A 14975-nucleotide genomic window follows, 5' to 3' on the forward strand; every position below is an offset into this window, starting at 1 on the left:
AAGCCAAGCACTGGAACCAACAGAAGATGGCAGGAATAAAAGAGACCCATGTAGAGAGAACCAAGTAAAATTGAGATCATAGTTACAACAGTAAATTTAAATGTGTTGACTCAGAGAGAGAGGGCTTCCCCACTCAGGTGAGTCACGCTTAAACCTGTACTGGTGTTTATGTGAGAGAATGTGAGTGTGTGAATATGTTTATGTGTATTGGATGTGTATGTGTATCTGCGTATGCATGGACATGTACGTGTGTGCTGTATGTGAATGGGTACATTTGCGTATTTCAAAAGCACATCATTGACAGTCCATTGATTATGATGTCCCTGAAATTCTTCAGACACTTGGCTCCTTTTTACTTTGGTGCCTTTACCGTGGATTCCAGGATGGAGCCACTTGCAGACATACTGCCTGCAAGTGTCCCTCAGCTGGCCAGACGGTAGCAAGTTTGAAGGAAATTGGGACTAGCTTCCTCTCTCAGAATCAACAGATGACAGACAGACAGACAGACAGACAGACAGACAGACAGACACACACACAGTGTGCTTTTCGAGTCCCAGCTCACGGTGATAGATGGGGCTGACGCAGATGAATGTTACTGGAGTGTTTTGACACACAGCCCAGGTTTAAGAGTCATAAAAGAGAACGAAGGCAGACACAGTCATGGTGAAACACAGAGAAACAGAGATTTAACTAATCAAAACAGGGGAGAGGAACAGAAAAGGGGCTCCAGTGACCTCGAGTTCCTCTTCAGGGGACTGACATGAACCCCATTTAAACAGGGGGACGAGAGGGCCACGTAGCTTACCAGTTCTGGTCTGGGTGAGTCCAGTTGCTCTTTATTTCCAGTTTGCTTCTGAAAGTCACCTTGAGGAAGCTCTTATTGCTTTAGGCAGCAGCATCTGTTTCAGCTCCAGGTGCAACCTGGAAGCCATAGAGAATTGAGTGCTCTGGCTTCTGAGGCGCAAGATTGTTCCGGGGTGGTTTTCGTCACTTGTCATGAAGATGTTTAGCTGTCTTGTTGTTTCTGGAATCCAAGGTAACTGCGGGCTTGAGACAATGACTAAGGGCCTTCAGGAGCATTTTGGAGTTCTAGAGCAGGACATGCTGCAAGGCTGGCATCAAGTCTCCGCAACTGATACAGCGGTACCACACCATGGAGTGCTTCATGTATTCTGTTTCATTGAGCCTTTGCTGTATACGTACCTCACACTAGTCAACTACCGGAGCCCCCGAGTCTCTACTGTATAGAGGACATGTTCTCCTTAGTATGGATGAAGGGAAGGCTTTTTTTTTTTATTTGCAGATATGAGAAAGAGAATGGCCAGAGGCATCCAGAAGAGGCCAGAGGGAGAAATAAGTAGTATACTGAACATGGACACCAGACTGGACCTAGCTATGTGAGAAACAGGAGCAAAGCCCAGAGACAGAGAGAGGGAGAGTGCAGGAGAGTCGGGGTGGAGGGAGAGAGAGAAAGGCAGAGAGAGTGTATGTCAAAGAGAGGGCATAGCTGAAATTAAGGAGGGTAAGTGACTGGGGTAAGGGAAGCTCCTGAGCAGGAGAGAATTTAGGGTAAGAGGGAAGGGAAAACAGCTGAGAATAGCCTGGATGCCAGCATGCGCTTTGAAATGTGGAGCAGGTACTTAAGATACTGAGGGAGCCTGGAGACCAGCATGCACTTTGAAATGTGGAATAGGAACTTAGGATACTGAGAGGCCAGCATGTACTTTGGTATGCTAATAGGTACCACAGATAGCCATCTGTTCCTTCAGCCTTCTGGAATCTGGGGAAATTTGGAGTTTCCTTTGGACCTGGCAACAACAATACCTTTGGTTCAACTAGAGTGACTACTGCCTCCTGTTGGTTTTCATGTCTTATTTTGTGGCGTCTCTTGGTCAATTCCTCCCTCAGATAGCTCCGTGTTCATCACAAAGAAGGTCAGAGACCATCAGTTATCTGTCCTTGAAGAAAGAGCAGGAGAATTAGTCTAGAAACCCAGCTGTGCCTTGAAGCATAGGCTCCTCCTTCTCTTGGGGAATGGGGAGGCCTGTAGAGCCCAGGGTCTAACTGTCTTCCCACGCATACTCCTCAGACAGCTAGCTATTCAAAGGGTACCTGTGTTATAGAGGGCAATGACAAGATGCCCTGGGATCAAATGTGAAGCTCTCAGTGAGGGGACCTCACATCAGTTTTGCTTGGAAGTCAGCTGTGTGCTCATGGTATGTAGCAAAAGTCATTTAATACTGAGCTGGGGAAGAAGCCTGTGTGGCTTCCTGTGAGTACGGCTAACATGGTGAGGCCAGATGGGAGACCGCAGACTGCTCAGCCTCTCAGGCAGGAAGACAGAAGCTCACAGGGGCCATCCACAGATCACTGGCACAGACCACAGTCACAGAGCACTACCACAGAGCCGGGGCTGCCGGAGAGCAGAGGAAACACAATGTAGGAGAGGTAGGAGATGGGGTTGTGGTCAAGCTGTGTCATTGCACCCTAGTCTGTATGTGGATCGCTGCTTTCAAGATGGGTCTTGTCCTGGGCTACTGCCTTTTAGAAAGCAGCAGTTGGATCCATGTTAATAGCAACAATTGAGACAGAAGAACTCTGTCTTGTCTGTGTACATAGATACCACATTGTTTCTGGATCTCACGCTGGCTTTCCCTCAGCTCCATGTTTCCTCATATTACAGGCCTGTAATTCCTGCACTTGGGAGACAGAGGCAGATAGATCAGAGGTTCAAGGTCATACCCAGCTACAAAGCACATTTAAGTTCAGCTAGGGCTACTTGAGAGTATCCTGGCCTTTGTGAGTCTGTGTAATATACATACCCGTGGGAAGTGGGGGAAGCACACAGAGAAAGATTCAGAAAGTGGGGGGAGAGACAAAGACAGAGACAGAGAAACAATGAGAGATAGCAATCTGGAAACCAAAAGAAAAACTAAGAAACCAACCAACCAAAAAATTCTGGTAAATTGTTAGAGAAGACATAGTATTCTGTCTTTAATTATTCTGAGAGGCTTGTAACATGAAAACTGTTACCAAAGAGAATCAGGATCAACAATGGGGGTAGCATGGCAGGAGACAGAGATTGCGGCTCAGTTCTCAGTGCAGCATGTAATCCATAGCCGAAGAGCAGGCGGGTGACGGTAGGTGAAAATTCTTAGGAGCAAACCCCAGAGGTGAGGGGCATTCTGGTATCCACTGAAGATGGGCCAGCGTGACCAGATACTCTCTGACAAGACATGGTGGCTGATTAGCTATCAAGACTGATTAGATGTTGAAAGGGAAGGGGGATTCTGGTTAGCTAACACAAATTCTTGTAAACGCTAGATTTTATAGGTGGTCATGATGGCTCATGACTGTAGTGCCAACAATGGGGACACAGAGGCAGGAGGTCAGAGTTTGAGGCTATTCTAGTCTATACAGCAGGCCTTCATTTCAAAACAAATAACAAAAGTATAGAATTTTTTTTTTTAACCAGTAAGTACAAAGGTAAGTTTGGTAGACTGGCTGGGGTTGCAGCCATAGAGACTCTCCATCAGATACCATCCCAATGGAGGGGAATTCCATAACTAACCAGAAGACCTGTGTATTTGTCTTTGTATGCCAATTGTCTTTTTTAGGAATTCAAATTCCTTCCAGGATATTTTTCCTTCTCTTGGCTCACTTAATTGGAATGCACACAGTGACACACTCTGGGATGACTGTGTGAACCAACATTAATGGGAACTTGGCTACATGTTAGCTATGGTAACATTTGAAATGATCTAAAATGTAAGCATCAATCAAAATGCACACCAAGAAACACAGGGAAAGCTAGGAAAGGAAATCAGAGAGTTTTTTGTGCAATATTTTCGAGAGACCACCAAAACGTTTTTAATAGCAGCTTTTTGATCTGGGGTAGGGAACAGAAAAAAAAATGCTACCTTTCGATGACATGTAGGAAATTAGAATTATTTAGCGAACCTTCATATACACCTGTACATAGACTATACACACTGTAGTTTGGCAAAGTGTGGACTGGAAGAATAAGTTGTATAGTCATACATACATAGCTTTGTATAGTCAGAGCAACCAACCAGTGAGGACCACTGGTCTAACTAGACCCGCCTGAAGCTAGCTGCTGGCCCTTACCGCAGATTATGATCAAGAGCAGAGACCATCTCTGCCCTCCAGCTTTTCCTTCTCACCTCTACAGCCAACAGCCACCTCTGTCGCCCCTCACCCCCAGTCCCACTAGGGACTTCCTGTCTCACACCACCCCGCCCTGCCGTTATTAGAGACAGTCTCTTCCTCTCCTCGGTTCAAATTGCTGCCTGCCTGAACCTAGGATCCCGGGTAAGCTCCACTGCAGTGGGGCTGGGGGGCGGGGCGCTGGGGGTGTGACATAGAAGGGAGTAGTGGGCGTGGAGCTAGGAGGGAGCCCAGACTTCTCCTTCTGTTTCCTGTGCTGAGATTTGCCCTGTGACAGACAGGCATCAGAATCCGGGAGGGTAAGGAACCTAGAGGTACCTGGTAATCTGCCCAGGGTAACAGGATTTGCTACCCAGGTGGCCTCTTACTGGCTGCTGTATCCGAGTTTCAGAGGCAGGGGGGCTGGGCTGTTCTCAGGTTGCCCAGACCCTCAGAATTTATAAACTCACATGCCTGAGAGGATTGATACTGGGGACAATTACAGATTTTTCTTTCTTTTTAAAATTTAACTCATGCCTGGGAAATGTTGCAGGATTAGTAGGACAAGGGCAAAGTTTTGATAAGATTTCTATGCCAGACGAAATTGGAATGTGTTTGTTTTTCCTCTCTTCCTCTTGGTTTTGTTGATGGACCCCCAGCCTTGTTATACTAGATGCTTGCTCACCCCAGCCCGCATCCCCACCCCAAGCCCCATGCCGTTCCACCTTCCTCCTTGAATCTGTTTTGATAATTAGAAATATGAAAATGTAGCATTCACTTGGTGCCAGGAAGCTGGTGAGGTTTGGCTCTTCACTGGTTTCAAATTGCGTGGGAAGTCGTTGCTTGTGATAGCATTGTACCCAAGGCTGCCCCCTTCCTTCTGCGGATAGCTGTGGTATGGGGTCTGACTATCTTTTGCGAGCAGTGCTGAGGCTCAGCGATGTGCATGTGGCTAGGAATGGCTGATGTTAGTGTTTGAGGACTTCCCTAAGTAAGGGCATTGGCTATGCCTTCTGTCATCGCACAGAAGGGGGGTGTTTGGCACATAAGTTTCAAGGTTGATGTCTGGCATCTTTATTAGGTTTTCCCCTCTGTGTACTTCTGGACAGGGTCTCTTAGTGAACATAGTGTTAGGAATATTTCTTAATATTAGCTCACTGCCGAGCTAATAGTGGAAAAAAATCCTCAATCAGTCCAAATCAAAACAAGCCGAATTAAGAAATATCCAGATTTAGTGGGAGATCTGCACTCTCGGGTGGCCCAGAGGGGGAACCGGGAAGCTGCGGGAATCACCCAGGAGGAAGAAGGGAGATCACTTAAGTACCCTGGGGAGTGGTCCTGACCCTATCCCCAGGGAGGGGTCAGGATCTGGCCTGCTGGGACTTGGAGTCCAGCCCAGGCCTGGGGGCTGGGATAGATGCGAGGGACTGGGGTCTAGGCTCCCAACGTGACACATAGAACTGGCCATTTTGGCTATTCTGACTAACCAGCTTGCTCCGGGGATTCACTGTCTTTTTCTTCAGTGGTTGCGGCATCTGTCTGAGTTTTACGTGGGTTCTTGGGACCCAAGTTCCTGTCCTCCTGCTTGTGAGGCAAGCGTTTACCCTTTAACAATCTGTCCAGCCTGTTATGTTTATAAAAAGAATTGACCACCTGAGGTTTTCGTATCTTCAGATTTCAACTAATGATCTTCAGATACGTAGAAAAGGCTTTTTAAATTTCTACCAGGCTTGTTCCAGTCCAAAACATCTTATTACAGTTCAGTGAATCTCCACTAGCTCACTGCAGAAACAGCAGATGAAATCGGAGCAGGGTTTGGAATCAACAGTTTCCCCATATCTGACAGAAGGGCATTGTTAGAGGAGCAGCAGGTGGTGGTTATGGTTTGGGAAACTGGCCGACCAGGAAAAGAAAGGTGGGAACCAAACAAAAGTCCAAGGACCCATTAAACCAGCATTTAAATGGTCTAATTTTGTGAGGAAATGAAGTTATCCTTACGGAGATCAAAAAGCCCAAAGAAGTGGAGACTCCTGACTTACGAACATACAATGCCTAGAACTCAGTCGGTACCCAAGGTGGCAACGCTGCTGAAGTGGAGATGGTTCTGAAATAGTCTCGTTGAGCTCCTCTTGGCAGCACAGAAAACTGCAATACCAACATTATAGTACAGTTTATGTCCCTAATTAAAAACTGTTTTCATTTTTGAAAGTAACATGACGTTTTTGTACAGTGTGAGTTTTGACCCCAGAGTCTGAAATATCCCAGGCAAGGGCTTTGCCACTAATCTGTGCTGTCTGCTCCAGGAACGGTATTTATACAACAGGGAACACTTTCACATCATATAAGGATTAGCATGTGTTGGGGATATGCACTGAATATTTTTAGTCTCTGAGTATTTGATTGCTAAATATTTGTATATTGCATAGTGAAAGTGAAAATTGTTTCATTGCTATGCAATACATTCTTTTCAAATTTGTAGCTATGGACGATGGAGGATTTTAGTTAAGGTTTTGACATATTTCACCAAAAATGTGGGGGATAAGGGGGAATAAAAATATGTGGATTTTTAGGCATTCAAAGGTTTAGGTTTAGTTATTCTGATCACAGAAATAATTTGTTCTATGCACTTTATCTCCTTGTTCTCGGAAAGCCATAATAAACTAACAGTCAAGGAGATAATCTTAAGTGGTTCGAACAAGGTCAAGACAAGAGAGGGATGGGCAGGCCAGGCCTGCAGATGTTTGCAGGGAGCATGTTGCTGGAGGAAGTTTCTCAGTGTCAGTAGAAGGAAGAAGAAGCTCAGAAGGGGCCACAGGTGCAGTCTTGGAAGGAGAAGTCCCTCAGAGTCAGGGGTGAGTGCAGGACAAGGGAAGGAGAGGCGATGATCTAGCGTCAAATGCCACCAGACTTCTCAACAGCAAAGCTGATGGCTGTAAAAGAGTCAGGAAAAGGCTCCAAGATTCAAATACAAAAACCATACCCAGCCTATTATAGACGCTGCTAAGGTCTCTGTGGAAAGGAAGGACAATGATCTTGTCAGAAAATCAATAAATCAATGGATTGGACAGCATGTGCCATCAGAGTGAGGGAGTGAAGCAGGAAGCAGCAAGTTCTTAGGGCCCAGCACAGATGACGCTGGTGGAGGGGGCTGAGCTGTGCAGCACTTACAGCAAAGGCATCCAAAATGGAGTCCTGTAAATAATGTGGTCCAAGAATACCAGTTGGCATAACATATTTGCATAATGAAACAGAAGAATGATATACTGGGAGCAGGTGACTGCCTCTGAGTGTTGGTGCGTCTCAGAAGAGTCAAGTGCATGGGAGCTTTCAAGATGACCTTAACTGCATGGCCAACTTGGGTGGTGAAGGGAAGTGTGTCTCCCAGCTTGGTGCTGGTGTGCTCAACAGAAGCTGGGTTTTCACTCAGTTCTGTCACTACAGCTGCACTCATAACCCTCCTATCAACAGAAACGAGGAGATGAGCCATGTTGTGTCCCTGGGCTAGACAGGTGAGCATCACATGGAAGGCCATTTTGTTGTTACAAAGCCAGGATGTTTAAGACCAAAAAAACCCAAGGAAAAGAAAACAGTTTAAAGAGAATCTCACTAACCAAAACTGGATAGTTCTGAGCATCAATAATTAAAAAGCAAAACAAAATAGTTAGCTGAAATAGTTTGTAAAGGCTGTAAGTGTGTAAGTTCAAGGGTTCGGACCTGGAATTATATCTTCAGCACCTGTGTCAGGCCGACCACAACTAACAACCATGTTGTACTCTGTGTCTCTTCACTTGCGCTGGAGCTGGTTTCCCTTCCCTTACTGGTAGGCACTTGCTTTCCTCTTTTCTTGTTCTATATCTTCTCACAACTATTCAGAGTTTCACTGGAAGCCTCTTAGAATGCCAAGACTGTTAAGCTGCAGAAATGGGAGTTTGGTATCTGTTTGTGGCTGATGTCAGAGCAGGCAGGCCCGGCTTCTACAGTTTCAAGCTTCCTGCCTTTTCTGCTCCATTTGTAGATTTGTGGGCTGGTGAGTCTACTGCTGCCTCTTGTCCTCTCTCCTGACTCCTGGATCCTCATGTAATTAATGATTTCTTGCACAGTAGAAAGACAAGGCCCTGGCCCTGAGTTAACCGGCTTGCTCCCAGCAGGACGGTATCATTTGATGTATGTGACCTTTACCTTTCACGCTGTGTGTGCCGTGTTCACTGCGCCCCACATCACTGTGTGAGTGAGAGTGAAGATGCACCCTGCCCACCAGCCTGTATTTATTCATAGGATGTTGATTTAACCCCTCATTCCAGGCTCACCATCATGGATCCTCTCCTGGAAGCAGATGGCACCTTTGCCTTAAATCTTTTGAAAATCCTGGGTGAAGACAGCTCAAAAAATGTGTTTTTCTCACCCATGAGCATCTTCTCATCCCTGGCCATGGTCTTCATGGGGGCAAAGGGAAACACTGCAAGCCAGATGATTCAGGTAAGCAGCACCGTTTCTCAGTAGCTAAATACTACGAACTCTCAGTTGAGCTGGTCCAAATCTCCAAGTGACTGCTCTTGATGAACAACTGTTGGTGACACCAGGGTGTGGGTGTATGTGATGGAAATATCTGCTATCCCTGCTGGGACCCTGGCATGAACAGCTCGACCCATTAGTGCTGGTGGGGTGAATGTTGGTAGCGTTAATAGGAAGGTTGGGGATCACTTGGGCCAGGAACATCAAAGGTTCAGCACCAAGTCCACCCTTTCCCCATTATCTGTTCTCTGGCTCCTCATAAACCTCAGCCTTCCTCCAAGGAAAGTACACTGGGCTGATCCCTCCCATGATCCTAAAGTTTCTTCCCACATTGGGTCAGGAACAGAAGCAACTGCAGCTCCTTTTGGGTACAGTGCTTTAGGTGCAGAAGTCTGTGAATCACAAAGACAACCTGCCCGGAATAACATGGGGAGACAATGAGGGATGCGGGGTTGCACCCTTTCTTCAGAAATGGGGATGGGGACATGTGTTAAAAGGCACATGTATGTAACAAACACCACTGGTTAGGTGATTTAAATAATACACAGTTTTACTTTTACTATTCTACAGACTGAAGTCTAAAACCAAGAGGTTGACATTTTGGTTTTCTGTGCCTTACAGATAGCAGCTGCTCCCTGTGTTCTCACTGTGTGTTTCCTGTTTGCTGTGATCTGATCTCCTTTCTTATAATGATACTTATCAGACTGGCTTAGAGTTCACCCTTATGGCCTCTTTCTAACTTTAGTATTCCTGCACAGGCCTATCTCCAAATATGGTCACTATATTTAGACAGATAACAAAGGTCACAGGAACAAGGTCTCCTATGTCTTATCACCACAAACAAGTACTTCTGCCCACAGACACCAATACCACAGGCCCTGTTCTCCAGACCCCAGTGGTCATCATTTCACTCCCCTGCCTTGCCAGCTACTGAGTCTAAAGCCAATAACATGAACTAGATTTCTGGATTGCTGTGTGCATCAATTGTTTTAGAATGAGCCAAGCCAATGTGCAGTGGGTGGAAGGAACGTTGACAATGTTTCTCAGAATCTTGGGTCTTATGAGGAGTTCCTCTCCTCAGGGTGGAACCAGCTAGAGCTCTTTAAGCAGGGCTGGAAGATCCCCTGAAGCTGATCTCATGTCTGAGGTGCCAGCTGTTGACTATAGCTCTGGTTCTCTTCAAGTCACTATGTATGGTAGTTCCTACTCCAGAGGTTTCCATGCCAACAGCAGTTGGATAGTTTGTTCTTCCTTCCGTGAGGCTAGCTGGACACAAATAAGGTACTGGGTCTTTGAAGATCCATGCCTGGAATAGTATTACCTCTGAATACTGTTGATAAGTGTCTTGGGATTGCCTTTGCTGTGATGAAATACCATGACCAAAAGCAATTTGGGAAGGAAAGGGTTTATTTCCACTTACAGTTCCGTATAGCGGTTTGCCAACCAAAACAGTAAAAAGAGGAACTCACACAGTGCAGAAACCTGGAGATAGGAACTGATACAGAGACCCTGGAGGAGTGCTGTTTACTGGCTTGCTACACATGGCTTGCTCAGACTGCTTTCTAATAGAACCTGGAATCACTAACCCAAGGATGGTACCTACCTACAGAGGGCTGGGCATTAGCTACAATGCCCTTTCACATCAATCACTGACAAAAGGCTGTACAAGCTTGCTTACAGCCCAGTTTTATGGAGGCATTTTTTTTGAGACAAGGTTTTTCTGTACTGCCCTGGATGTCCTGGAACTCACTTTATAGACCAGGCTGATCTCACAATCACAGAGAGCCACCTTCCTCTGCCTCCCAAGGGCTGGGATTGAAAGTGTGCACCACCACTGCCTGACTTGGAGACATTTTCTTAACTGAGTTTCCCCCTCCTTTCCGATGTCTTTACCTTGTGTCAGGTTGACATAAAACTCACACAGTCAGGCAATAGGAAAGCCTGCCTAGCCCCAAGGACAGAGGAGAGACTGCCAAGGTCTCAGGTTGGGAGCTGCCTGTTTTGAGCCATTAGAGGTTGGGTTGGCACTAATGATTTTAGCCAGATATTGAGTAGTGAGCATGAAGAACTGAGGTTTTTGGAGGTCCATTTCTGCTCAGTCCAGGGATGACAGAGTCCCAAAAAGGACATTAGATAGGGAGCTTTCAAAGCAACTTTGTCGTCTTTTTAGGTGATTATTAAGTGGCAGCAGGGATCTGTAAAATTCTGAGGATGAGCTTAGTGTTGACTTATTTCCTAAAGCTGTACTTACTGGAATTCTGTGTTGATTTCAGGCACTCTCTTTGGATAAGTGCAGCAGCAATGGAGGTGGAGATGTTCACCAGGGCTTCCAATCACTTCTCACCGAAGTGAACAAGACTGGCACACAGTACTTGCTCAAAACAGCCAACAGGCTCTTCGGGGAAAAGACTCTTGATATCCTAGCAGTAAGTCTTCCCAGCTTTCATGAATGAGAGAGGAATTATGTGGTACAGCAGGGAGTGTGTGAGCTGGATGTCCCCAACTATCTGGGCACCGGTGCAATTGTATATGGTCATATTTATTTGTGTTGTTTTGAATTGTACAGAATACAATTAAGTGAGCAAAGCACAAGCCCTCTTCAACCTGTTTCCCAATCTCCATGTCACCCAGGATAAGAAGGAATATAGAGTTGATGTATATCTTCCTGCATATACAGAAATTTATTTGTGAATATTTTTTCTGTATAAAGCTATCAGAACATACATATTGCTTCATAATTTGTTTCTTTCATTCTTTGTATTTATGTTGTGCTACAATTTGTTATGTCATTATTTCTTATTGTCCCACTATTACTTTATTGCTATTACTGATGTTGGTGTTGGAACCATGGTTTCACACATGCTAAGCATATATACACTGAAACATTGAGCCACATCCCCTATGATTAGCCATCCTTTGACAGTCATGAGTATACATGTTTCATGGCATGGAAAGCCATTTTCCCATGGAGGAATTTTAATTTGTATTATTGAGTATGACTTCATACGTTGTTTATTTGCTCCCAGATGTATTTGTAGAAGGAAGAAAGTGAAGCTTTGAGATTGTAATATGTATTGTTAATTGTTCTCCCACTGGACCTACAGGGATCCTCTGAGAAGCTGTCTTTTTCTCACACCTAAGGAGAATTGTGAAATTCTATTATAAAACTAGTACCCTGAAAAACAAATGAAATATATAGCCATAAGCAGTTTGGAAGAAAGACTCCCTAGTCTTTCTTTCCTCATTATTGCTTTATTGTTATTACTTCTTATCATTCCTTATACACTATCAACATAACACATGTTCCAACGCATTTGTGCTGCTGTATCATTTTCTGTTCTAACACAGCAGATTGTGGGCAATCATCAACATCACTCTCATCTCATATGTGTCAGCAATATAGTCTGAGAATCTTTTTGTGCTGCTGGAGATCAAACCCAGGACCTTGTGCATGCTCGGCCAGTCTTCCACCACCAAACTCTTCACCAGACTCGGCCCCTAGCCCTGATTCCTTTTTTGGAAGTTTCTCACTGGGAGGCTGAGCCACCCAGTGTGGTAAGCACTAGACCCATGTAGCTATCCACAATCCAAATCATCAATTAAAATAAAATTTACAGTAAGATAAATTTGTCTCCTCACTTCACCTGTTGTATTGCAGCAGTCTGTGGCCCTAAGTGACATCAGGCTTGAAGAGTGCCAGTTTATGCTTCTGTTCTCACGGGAGGCTGTGTGAAAGACGGGTGCAGAGTGACTTCCCGTGTGCTGTGCTCCCTGTGACACCGTGAAGTGCTGTTGTAGCTCTTGTGGGGCTGTCACTCTGCAGGCCCTGCAGTTACTGCATCTGAGGATGTTCCCAGTGACCTGTCAGTCTTAGCTACTGCCTGCAGGATTTTCAGCTTGTGACATGTTAAGACCACCCTGCCACCTCAATCAAAACTAAAATTCGAGAGTTGAACACAGAGTGTATTTTTGATTTCCCCTCCTTTTTAATAGCAAGTGCCTCTGAACATCATTGGATTCGTGCTTTCCTGCTTCTGTGCACAGGGAAGGAGACTGTTGGTGCTGATCACTTTGGTAGCTGTGTAATCATGTTGCTCTGTCTCAGTCTTTTAAAGATTCCTGCCGCAAGTTCTACGAAGCAGAGATGGAAGAGCTGGACTTTAAGGGTGATACAGAGCAGTCCCGACAGCACATCAACACCTGGGTCGCCAAAAAGACAGAAGGTAAACTCAGTGTTGTTGTGTTCTGTTTGGTTGGTTGGTTTTGGTGCTGAGAATCGAACCCAAGGCCTTGAGCATGCTCTCTAGAAGGCTCTCTATTACTGAGTTACCTCCTAGTCAAGGTCAGCCACCTTGAATAGTCTTATTATCCTCTCATTCAGAAGAACATCAACTCTTTGATTTTTAAGGTGATTATCTTAGTTAGGGTTTCTATTGCTGTGAAGAGACCATGACCATGGCAACTCTTATAAAGAAAAACATTTAATTGGGGCGACTTGCTTACAGTTCAGAGATTTAGTGCACTATCGTCATAGTGGGAAGCAAGACAGCATGTGGGCAAGCATGGTGCTAGAGCTGAGAGTCCTTACATCTTGATTGAAAGACAGCAGGAAAACTGTGTCACTGGGCATAGCTTGAGCATAGGAGACCTCAAAACCCACCTCCACAATGACACACTTCCTCCAACAGGGCCACACCCACTCCAACATGGCCACATCAAATAGTGTCACTCCCTTTGGGGGCCATTTTCTTTTAAACCACCACAGTGATATTTCCTTTTTATTTTATGGTTTTGCCATGCTAGGGATCAACTCCAGGGCTTTGCACAAGATGGCAAGGCCTGCACTACTGAACTATAGTGCCCAGCCCTAAAGTGGAGCCTCTTAAACTTTTCCTATTTGTGACTCTTTTCAGTTAAGATAGTCTTACGAGACTAAACATCAAGTGTCAAACAAAGCAAACATTTAGATCTTAGAACAATTATTTTGTATACACATGTGATCATTTATTATAAGATTAAAACACATTTGTATACTAATGAGATTGTATTGCTTGTCCAACCCAAAAAAATCCATATATATATATATATATATATATATATATATATATATAAAATTTGGTATTTACTCACTGAAGAATGATGATAGAAAAATATTAGAAGCCTGTATATTTTATGATTAAGCCATTCTGTTTGTATAAGAGCAGAAAACATGTGTGGGAAAACATTACAGTTTTCAGCATTCAAGAGTCTTGAATCTGAACCACAGTGCTTTAGGTAGTGCAGGTTAGTATCATAGGAATGACAAGGTGCATAGTACAGTGCACATATGTGTGTTCAAAACCATGGCTACAGCGAATCAATGTGATGCAATGTAGTCCATTAATGCCAGAACACCCCAGACTGATTACATGTTTGATTTCAAAGTAATTTTTGGTCCTTGTGCATTCAAATACCTTTTACTGTTGCTATTTTTTGGTCACTGCCTCATTCAGTTGAATGGTGGGATCATGACCCCCACTTTAAGAAACTTTGTTTTACAACCAGATGTAGTGGTGTAGGTTTTTATTCCCAGTATTTGGTGGGCAGAGACAGAGACAGAGGGATCTCTGTGAGTTAGAAGTCAACTTGGTCTATAGACTTGATCTATATATAATGGGTTCTTGCTAAACAGGGCCACTTATTGAGGATTGGTCTCAAAGTGAGAGGGTGGAGAAGAATCTTTGCTCTAAATTGATGCAGCAGTCCTGTCTTTGATAAATTAACAGTATCTGACATGCTGTCTGGATTTATCCTGCTCTAACCAGTCTATCTATGATGTCTCCCAGTATCTTAGATTGCTTTTCCAGACCCCATTTTCTTCCCTTCCTTCCCATTTATCTCTCTCTCTGCCTCCTTTCATTCTTTTCTTTCTTTTAGTCTCTTTAAGAATAGACTGAAGAACAGTCTCTGAGTCTGGAGCTTCCTGCTCTAGTGTGGCTCAAATTCTACAGTTCTAGTGCATTCCTACAGGTGGGTTGTCCCTGCCCTCCTTCACCTGCAGTATAGGTGGCTCTTTTGTCCCACCTCCCAGATAATCACAGAGAGAATTATTATTAACTATGAAAGCTCAGCCAACAGCTTAGGCTTGGTTCTAACTAGCTCTTATAACTTAAATCAACCCATTTCTATTAATTTACTTTCTGCCTTGTGATTATGTTTGCTCTGTACTGCCCATGCTGCTTTCCTACTTCCTCCATCTCAGGCTGGGGACTCTCCGTGTTTCTGCCCTTTTGCTTCCCAGTATCCTCTCTGGCCCC

The 14975-nt window shown here is 44.6% G+C and overlaps 2 protein-coding genes across 6 annotated transcripts in view; both read left to right on the forward strand.

Moving 5' to 3' along the window:
• Positions 1 to 14975, forward strand: part of LOC148119863 (serpin B6-like) — a 60714-nt gene that overhangs the window by 35979 nt on the left and 9760 nt on the right. For 2 of the 5 annotated variants that reach the window (XM_087896504.1, XM_087896505.1), the window contains 3 exons: positions 8469 to 8643; positions 10953 to 11105; positions 12785 to 12902. In XM_087896504.1, the coding sequence (XP_087752630.1) occupies positions 8469 to 8643; positions 10953 to 11105; positions 12785 to 12902 (446 nt within the window). Of the gene's footprint in view, positions 1 to 1018; positions 1037 to 4179; positions 4333 to 4389; positions 4488 to 8468; positions 8644 to 10952; positions 11106 to 12784; positions 12903 to 14975 lie in introns of those variants that run through there. The other 3 variants (XM_087896508.1, XM_087896506.1, XM_087896507.1) reach the window with 3 other exon arrangements.
• Positions 1 to 14975, forward strand: part of LOC125397621 (serpin B9-like) — a 242101-nt gene that overhangs the window by 35977 nt on the left and 191149 nt on the right. The window lies entirely within an intron of this gene.

The sequence above is a fragment of the Myodes glareolus genome, chromosome 14, assembly GCF_982192425.1.
Source record: "Myodes glareolus chromosome 14, mMyoGla1.1, whole genome shotgun sequence".
Taxonomy (NCBI): Eukaryota; Metazoa; Chordata; class Mammalia; order Rodentia; family Cricetidae; genus Myodes; species Myodes glareolus.